General features: G+C 29.6%; 1 protein-coding gene across 1 annotated transcript; it reads left to right on the plus strand.

The window, feature by feature from the left end:
- The first annotated feature begins 262 nt into the window (after positions 1–262).
- On the plus strand, positions 263–6,190 carry LOC108339287 (G-type lectin S-receptor-like serine/threonine-protein kinase At4g27290). Its single transcript, XM_017576425.2, has 7 exons — positions 263–1,615; positions 3,862–3,978; positions 4,339–4,478; positions 4,544–4,754; positions 4,841–5,078; positions 5,164–5,314; positions 5,591–6,190. The coding sequence occupies exons 1-7, from the start codon at positions 334–336 to the stop codon at positions 5,897–5,899; spliced, it is 2,448 nt and encodes an 815-aa protein (XP_017431914.2). The 5' UTR covers positions 263–333; the 3' UTR covers positions 5,900–6,190.
- Positions 6,191–10,101: the final 3,911 nt, after the last annotated feature.

Below are 10,101 nucleotides of genomic sequence, written 5' to 3' on the forward strand. Positions count from 1 at the left end.
AAGAAAATCGATTTTTTTAATGCTTATTAATATTTTTCAGTATTTGTCAAATCTATTTAGAGACAACTTTATATTGAATTATTAGCACAGTTGGTTTAAATCCAGAATTACTCGTCCGAGTTAATGCATTAAGATTCTCATCAATTTCCGCAACCACCCGAGAAATAAATAGTCATTAAAGTATTTATTTATTCAGCCTTCTTTCCTTTATAGTACATCTCACTAAATTAACCACAAATAAACACAGTCTTCACTGTTTGAATTTTCTTGACCATGTCCTAGGAGATGTTTATTTTCCTCTTTGTTGTTTATAACTAGCCAACCACATTGTCTATGATAGAAACGGTACCAAAATCAATGGAGAGCTTTGAAATCCTTGGTGCATGCCTTTTGTTCCTCTCTTTGTTATCCATTTCCTCCACTTTGGACATGATTACTCCGACCCAACCTCTGAGAGATCGTATGAATGAGAATGTAACTCTTGTCTCAACAAATGGAACCTTTGAAGCAGGATTCTTCAGCCCTGGAAATTCCCCTTACCGTTACCTTGGAATTTGGTACAAAACCATATCCCCCAGAACAGTGGTTTGGGTGGCCAACAAAGAAACACCACTTCAAGACCACTCTGGAGTCTTAGAACTAGACAGTGATCAAGGGTTTCTTAGTATCAAAAATGGCGCAGGAGCCCAAATATGGTCCTCAAATGCATCATCAAACACACCAAGCAAACCAGTTGTCGTGGAGTTGTTGGAATCAGGAAACATGGTTGTGAAAGATGGCCATGATAACTTTTTATGGCAAAGCTTTGATTACCCTGGTGATACTTTTCTTCCAGGAATGAAGCTTGGAATGAACTTGAAAACCGGTCATCACCGAGCTCTGAGATCTTGGAAATCCCTCTACGATCCTACTCCAGGTGAATTTTCATTTGGTGTTGATACTCGTGGCCTTCCTCAACTAGTTATCACAAAGAGTGATGACATAGTTTATAGACCAGGCTCTTGGAATGGTGTTAGAGTCACAGGAGTACCTGCACAAGGATCTCACCCATTAACGAAATCCCTTTTTGTTATGAATGAAGATGAAATCTTCTATGAGATTCAACTCTTGAATAGTTCAACTAAACTGAGAAGCAGATTGCTCCCAGAAGGGTATCAAATACGTTTAATATGGTCAGATGAGGGTGAAAAATGGGATACTGTATACTCTGGTTCGTTTGATGAGTGTGAGAGATATGGTATGTGTGGTGCTAATGCTATTTGCAACGTGAGTGGAACACCTCAACACTGCGAATGTTTGAGTGGATTTAAATCGAAAGCTGCAGATTCAACTTGTGATCGAATTAGACCTCTGGATTGCAACAAGGGAGATAGTTTTAAGAAGTACGAGGGAATGAAATTGCCAGACACATCTTCATCTTGGTATGATACGAGAATGAGTCTTGAGGAATGCGAGAAATTGTGCATGAGCAACTGCGCTTGTACTGCATACGCTCAATTGAATATCAGTGCCAACGGAAGTGGCTGCTTGCAATGGTTTAATGACATTGTTGACATCAGGACACTAGCAGATGGACAAGATTTTTATCTGCGAATTGCAGCTTCAAAATTTCAAGGTATGTATATGTATACCTTTTTACAATTCATTCTTAGTTAATTCTATCGTCTTTTCATGGATGCTAAGTTCTACCCTGCTAGAAAGTAAGAAGCATTTATGATGAATTATGAAATAGATACAAAGTTATGCTAGGTGAATGCAGGTACAGTAAGCGTACTCGGTAGAAGGTAAGGTATATATATACGCGGAAAAGAAAAAAACAAAATATACAAAGGGTATGCTATTAACTTTTTAGAAGTATATATATGCAAATGATGAATACGAAATATTTGTGGATTTCGTCAAAGTATTTATTTATTTATTTATAAAAAAAGGAATTCTCATGACTCACATTGCTGAACAAGTTTCGACAATTGGGAAACTCAGGCGCTGAAATCGAATACTAAAGTAAACCCAAATTACTGCAAAATACTATGATTATTTTTGAAAAATGTTTTCTTAATAATTTTTTTACAACAATCTCTGAATAGATTATGCAATAGTCTATGATGAATGAATTTTAAATATACAAACCAATAAAATAATTACACATAATCTATCATAAAAAAATTGTTAACTTGTCAAAAGTCAGGAAAAAAATTACTTAGTCATGAATGGAGATGAGAAATAAATCTCTTTGCATAGGTATTATCACATGAACATATCCCGCTTTCATTGAAGAATTTTCATATTAATTATATTAATTGAGTATGGATAAAAGTATGGTTAAAACTTGATTGTTTAAATTGGATATGGATTAAGGATAATAACGTGCATGTAAGTATGTAAAATTGTTTTAATTGGGTATGGATTACACGGATGAAGATGTATGAATATATGTATACCTAAGTATGTGCAAGACTTTATTGTTTACATTGTGTATGGATTATATATATATATATATATATATATATATATATATATATATATATATATATATATATATATCTTTTTATATGCATCTAACTCATTTATGTCATCACGTATTTTTTTTTATACGGATCTGACTCATCTATGTCATCATGTTACATTTTTGTTTTCTATTAATAAAATACTCAATTTATTTACTTACTTCAAAAACTTATATACATTGTTGCTTTTGGTTCTTAGTTGTCTAAAATCAAAATCAAAATTATCTTTATTGTATCTAAATTGTTTTGATTTGTTTAAAATTTACAAAATTCACTCAAATTTCTTAGGTATTTTTCTTAACTTTGATTACCTATTTTTTTTATGATTACATTTAAATGGTGTATTACATTTTAGAAAATCTAAATCTCAGTTTCTTTGAACAGTTTTTGAGATATACATATTATTATTCCTTCTCACTTTAAATATTTTTAATTATTTTTTATGTTTCAACTTAAGAATATTTTACTCTCAATTTTAAGTATAGTTAAATCCTTAATTTATTCAGAAGAACATAACTTATATTCTTTGTTCTATTTGGTATAATTCATTCAATGTCTAAATTACATTTTTCCCTTTGCTTGATTTCATTTAAATGATTGTATTTCGAGAAATAAAATCCTTAATTTATTGAATCAACACATCTAAACATTTTTAGTCTTTTCTACCATTATTTGATATTTATTTATTTATTTATTATTTTGTACTTTAATTCAATACTTACACAATTATAATTTCTCTTATGATTTTTGAAATTGAATAAAAAATATATATAATCTTTATATTAAATACTTGATGTTTATATAACTCTAACAATATAAACATAACTAATATTTTAAACATCAATGGGTACTACCAGTACGATGTTATTATATCCATATTATTCGAGAGGGACCACACCCACCTATCTCTTGTCATCCTTGTAGTTACAAATGTTAAGCTAAATATTAAGAATGAAAGAAAATAATGGAGAAAGAAAAGAAAAATGTATTTGAGGGTGTAGAAAAATAATCGAAGTTAAGTAGGATGTTTTTGAAATTATTTTTATAAGAAAAGAAAAAAAAAATATACATGAAATAAAACAATAAAATAAGATATATATATATATATATATATATATATATATATATATATATAACTTAAATTCGGATACTTATATTATTTTCTTTTCAAGTCTTTTATTTTCTTTCAATTTGGAAAGGTGCATATCCCTTATAAACCAGAAGATATGTTCCCAAGGTTAAGTTGTACAAGAATTTCTATATATCTCTGTTTCTGTTTATATGTGATGTAAATGGTCCAATGTGAAATTGTGTGTCTGTTGATTATTAGTTGATTATGTTCTTAATCTTTCAGATCACGCCTTAAACAGGAAGATAGGAGGAGTTATACTTGGCTGCACTATATTCATCATCGCCATTGTAGTATTTGGGTTCATATTTTGCCTTAGGAGGAATAAACTCAAGCAGTCAGGTGAAGTCATTATGATTAAATATTGCCAATGTAATTTTTGTTATATTTTACTTTAAACCGAACAATGACGGAATGTAAATAATTTTTAAAAAAAATCCAAACAAATGACTGGATTCTTCAATTTACTATGGTTTGTTTGAAAATTAACAAATTGGACTAAATACAAATAATAAAAACATTCCTAAATATTTAGAAAATCAAAATTATCTATCTTTATTTTATCTCAATAAAAAATAAACTAAATTTTATTAGACTCAAAATACTTCATTTCTATGTGCTGAATTTTGTTACACTTTACAGAAAATTCTTCTCCATTATGTCTATGTTTTGCACAAGATCTGATAAATTTTTTAGTGGCAGAAACAAAGTACTGGAAGGAGAAGAACAAGAAGGATGACATTGATTTACCAATATTCGACTTTTTATACATCTGCAATGCCACAAATAACTTTTCTGAGAGTAATAAATTGGGACAAGGAGGATTTGGACCAGTGTACAAGGTATGAATTAAATTTTAGTTTCCATTCATCTTCACACAGAAATAACTTTTAAAAATTATTGTCAGGGCATATTATCAGATGGGCAAGAAATTGCAGTTAAGAGGCTTTCCAAAACTTCAGGACAAGGTTTGGACGAGTTTAAGAACGAAGTAATGTTGATTGCAAAACTTCAACACCGCAATCTGGTAAAGCTTCTTGGTTGTTCTTTTCAGCAAGAGGAAAAGCTGCTAATTTATGAATTCATGCCAAATAGAAGCTTGGATTACTTTATTTTTGGTGGGGCTTTTGTTATAATCTAATTATTCCAATTTTTGTGATATTTTCCGTCAGACTGTTATGCTAACATGGTAGTGAATTTTCAGATTCAATAAGAAGTACATCAATAGGTTGGGCTAAGAGATTTGAAATCATTGATGGAATTGCTAGAGGACTCCTCTATCTTCATCAAGATTCTAGACTGAAAATCATTCATAGGGATCTCAAGACTAGTAATGTTCTTCTTGACAGCAATATGAAACCAAAAATATCAGATTTTGGTATGGCTAGGACATTTAACCTAGATCAAGATGAAGCAAACACAAATAAAGTGATGGGAACATAGTAAGTTTTTCTATACTTGTTTATTTCTTTCCCCTTTTGCAAACAGTTCTAAATTCTCATGTCTGAGTAATGCTTTTTTTCGCAGTGGTTATATGCCTCCCGAATATGCTGTACATGGATCATTTTCAGTCAAATCAGACGTATTTAGTTTTGGCGTAATTGTATTGGAGATAATCAGTGGGAGGAAGAATAGAGGATTTCGTGACCCACACAATGAGCTAAATCTTCTTGGACATGTAAGTTAAAAATGAAACTTAATAACATTCTGATCCCTCGTGAATCACTGGACATTTTTTCTGAAATGAAAGACCAAATGTTTACTCTTAAAAGATAAGGTTTACATGAATAGAAGTTATCCACTAGCATATCCATATAATACAAAGTGAGTGTTATTTTTGTAATAAGAAGTCTTACCGGATAAAACCAATTTATATAAATGAATTAAATCTTATCATAATAATTTTGTAGAATTGAGTTAAATTTAAAATTATTTTTTAATGATTTTTTTATAGGCATGGAGATTATGGATTGAGAAAAGGCCAATGGAACTAATGGATGAATCAATGGACAATGCAATTGGTCCATCTCAAATATTAAGATATATTCATATTGGTTTGTTGTGCGTACAACATAGACCAGAGGATAGGCCAAACATGTCTTCGGTAGTTTTAATGTTGAACGGTGAAAAGTTATTGCCTGAGCCAACTCAACCTGGATTTTACACGGGAAGAAATAACTTGACCATGACAGATTCTTCTTTAAGGAATTTGGATGCGTATTCTCTCAACGAAATGTCTGAGACATTACTTCTGGCAAGATAGATGATTTAAAATAAAATAAATGATATGGAAAATTGAAAAGTTTACGACCACCAATCTCTACAAGTACTACTATGTATGTCTGAGAATATTATTCACTTTGAATGTGAGATAACAATTGCTATTATTCGTTGATAAATATGATATTTGGACAGATACATATGCTTCATTATATGTATATTTTGACAACCCTATATGTCAGATATGGTAAACAAGGAAGAGTAGATTATGCGTTCCACTTAAGAAGTGTAGAAGATACAAGCAAAATTCGATTATTTAATTATTTTATTGTTTAAAAGGTCAAGCAATGAAAAAGGATGCCATAATTGAGTTGATTTTTACTTTTGCCTGAGCTACTATCTCTCTAGGAAACTTTCCTTTACAAATATTTATAGATTTTTGCAAATTTCCCTTTGTATCTCCTTTAATGACAAATGACAAACAATCATTTTAAACTAGGTATTATAAAATAGTACCACAACACCTTAGTAGGGGTCATCTGTTTCTTCATCAACACTACTTCCATCAACACCTTAGTAGTGATAACTCACATATTTGACACATCCTCAATGTAGTACACTCATCTTTGTACATGACACAACTAATAAGACATGTATGTATCATTTTCTACTTCAAACCCATAGGACATAAAAAAAATTCACCTTAGTTGTTACAATTAGGTAACATGTTATTTTCTAGAAGTATCTCTTGTTAGTGAAAATGACTCTAGAAAAGGGGATTGAATATATCCTTTAATCTTTCTCATGCAAGTTGTATAATTTGAAATTAAATAATAAAGACATCAAGCACAAGTAGCATTATTTCACTATGCACATTACCATACATAAACCCACAAATTAAACAACTGAATACTTATATCACTACAACCATGAATTCCAAAACCATGTTCGTTGCCAATAAAATTCTACACAATAATAGGTATATCTTACATTCAAAATATCTACAGTAATCATACATCATACAATAATCATATACCTCCAAAAAAAATTCTTCTTGTGCACATATCATATTCCCTTTGTACAATTCCCCTCAATCACATAAACTTTAACCATTGAACGCATTACAAATTTCATCACATTCATATCCATAGTAATATATCTACCAACCAAAAATTAACCTTACCTAATCACAACATTGATCACATCTGAAACACAAAAAAAAAAACTTATCACCACAAAATTGTTCAACGTATTCACACATAGGCAAATCAAAATGGATAGTTCCCTTTACCTTGATTTCCACTTCCTTGATTAGTAGAACACTCTTCCATCACACGCACGAGCTCACAGACCTTCAATACCTAAAAAAATATACTTTTGGTTTAGCCAAGAAGACACCACCCCCATGCTCCAAAGAAACAACACTCTTAACCAAACAATTGAATACATGACCTCCAATCCATAACAGAGTTTTAATCAACTATGCTACACTTCACTTCTATATAACTTATCTCTTCTTATTTTAATTAATGTTGTCCATGCCCATACCTACCTTTTAGTTATTTTATTTTTCGTAGCTCTTACAACAATCATGTAAAGTTATCACATCATGGATAAATAGTTGTTATCTATCAAACTTTAAATAATCATTCAAATGAGTTATTCCAATAATTGGTTCACCAACATCACATACCATGTCCTCTAAATTATCATTCATTTGTTCTTCAACATATTCTATTGTTCGTAACATAGTAGGATTGTTTAATATTTCTCCATGCCAAATCCAAATTGAATAACTCTTTATTGTATAGAAGACGAATAAGAGATCACATATTCCCACCAAATCTTAATGTATCTTATTCAAACAACGAACACAAGGACAATATATTGTATTCATAGGTATTGCAATTTTTTAGCTTATTACAAGAACTCGGTAACTTCCTTTCATAATCTTCACTAATGTGATATGCATTCATTCATCTTCAATCCATGGCTAGGTTCGTAACAAACTCCATTTTCACTTTGGTAATTAAAGTGAGGTTCTACCCATTCGAAAAAACATTTTGTGTAAAATTTGTTAACATGTACACGAATAAATCTACCATCATAAATTTAATAACATAGTGACAATATTCTGTATAATCTTCAACAAATTAATCAAAAAGTGGTCACATATGACAAAAAAAATAAAGGATTAAATATGTTTTTAGTCCCTAAACTATCAAGCGATTTTGTTTTTAGTCCCTCTTTCAAAGTAAGGTATTTTTTGGTCCTTCACCTTTACGAAACCATAATTTTTCGTCCTTAAAAACCAACAACGTTAAAAAGAAGCTGAGCTTGGCTAACGGTGGAGTGCCACGTCATGTTTTTTTCTGACACTGAATCAATTTGTCCCTTACCGTACGATAATGTCGAACGGTATTGTTAATGGCCGAACGGTATTGGTAAGGCCGAATGGTTACGATGACTGAATGATTGAATGATATTGGTGGTGACCGAATGGTATTGGTGGTGGTCGAATGGTTATGATGACTGAATGGTGATGGTGACCGAACGGTGATGGTGACTGAATGATAATGGTGACCGAACGATGAGGGTCAAATTGACTCAGTGTGAAAAAAAAGATGACGTGACATTCCACCGTTAGCCAGCTCAGCTCCTTTTTAACGTCGTTAGGTTTTGAGAACGAAAAATTATGTTTTCCTAAAGGAGAATGACTAAAAAGTATCTTAGTTTGAAAGAGAGACTAAAAACAAAATCGCTTGATAGTTTAGAGACTGAAAACATATTTAACCCAAAAATAAATAAACAACACAAAAAGATTCGAACAAAAAATTAATCAAATTTATGCAAAAACTTACAATATACACATATTAACAAATTTTAAAAAATAATTTTTTTAAACGGTCTAATTAAATAATTTAAAATTTAATACAAATAATTGTTGTTTAATCATTAAGACTGAATTTCAATCGAGAATTAAGATTGGTTAAACGTGTACTTCTAAATTTAAAAGTTATATGCCTAATAAATATAAATATATAAAAATAAATTATTTTTCATAAATAATTAGTCCTTATCATTTTTTCGTTACCTACCTTCTAAATTTAAATTATAAAAACCTTATACTATATTAATATATAGCAATAAATTAATTTTCACAACTAATTTCCATTACTAATTACTCTATCATTTTTTTATTGCTAACTTCTGAGTTTAAATTTTAAAAACCTAATAAACATTACTATACACTAAAACATAATTTTCACAACTAATTAGTCCTTATAACTTTTTCTTATTCCTAACTTCTAAAGTTAAATTTTAAAAACTTAATAAATATTAATATATATACTAATAAATTAATTTTCATCACTATATTTTCTATCAATTTTTAAAATCTATTAAACTTAAATGTGTATTGATTTTCAATCATCAAAATTTCAAACTAATAAATATAGAAACTACCAAACATGAAACAGAAATTCAACAAAACCAAGTCCCATTCATGACTGAATTCCTCAAAAATTGTCACAAAAGGTCTATTGAACTAACCTCAATGCAGCAACAAGTTGTCCCACGAAAAATCCACCACAAAAGATGAAGAAAGCTATTTTTGGGTCAGTAATGCAACTTTCGCGAAGAGAGAAATCAGAAAGAAAACAAGCTCTGAAAAGATTTTTTATAGAAACTATCATGTCAGATGTAAAAAAAGGTCTTTTATATCGTACCATTATAGGTCCCGACGTAAAAAAACTCTTCTCCATCATATATTTAACATAAATTTATTTACCTTTATTTATAAAAATGTTACTTTTTTAACTATATTATTTATTTATGCATCAAACATAAATAACTATATGTGTTATAGTGTAATAAACTATTTTTTTTCTTTGTACCAGACTAAATCCATACACATATATCTTTCAGTATTATTTAATTTAAAATATAATATTCATAATAAAACAAATTTAAAAGGTAACTTTGACATGATTTTAATATATAATTGACATCTGTAGGTAGATCTAAATAATTACCTTTATTCACCTTTTCCAACTTATTATTTGTCTTAATTCATCTCTATTAGCATTTTGTTTTGATAATAGGAAAAAATATTTTTTTAAATTAATAATTACAGAAAACACAAATACTTTTTGACGGAAAAACATGTTAGATGGAAATTATAAGTCATTGAAATTTAAAAAATAATTAATAAACGGTACAAGAAAATTTCTATTAAATAAATAA

This window comes from Vigna angularis, chromosome 5 (genome assembly GCF_016808095.1).
Source record: "Vigna angularis cultivar LongXiaoDou No.4 chromosome 5, ASM1680809v1, whole genome shotgun sequence".
Classification (NCBI taxonomy): Eukaryota; Viridiplantae; Streptophyta; class Magnoliopsida; order Fabales; family Fabaceae; genus Vigna; species Vigna angularis.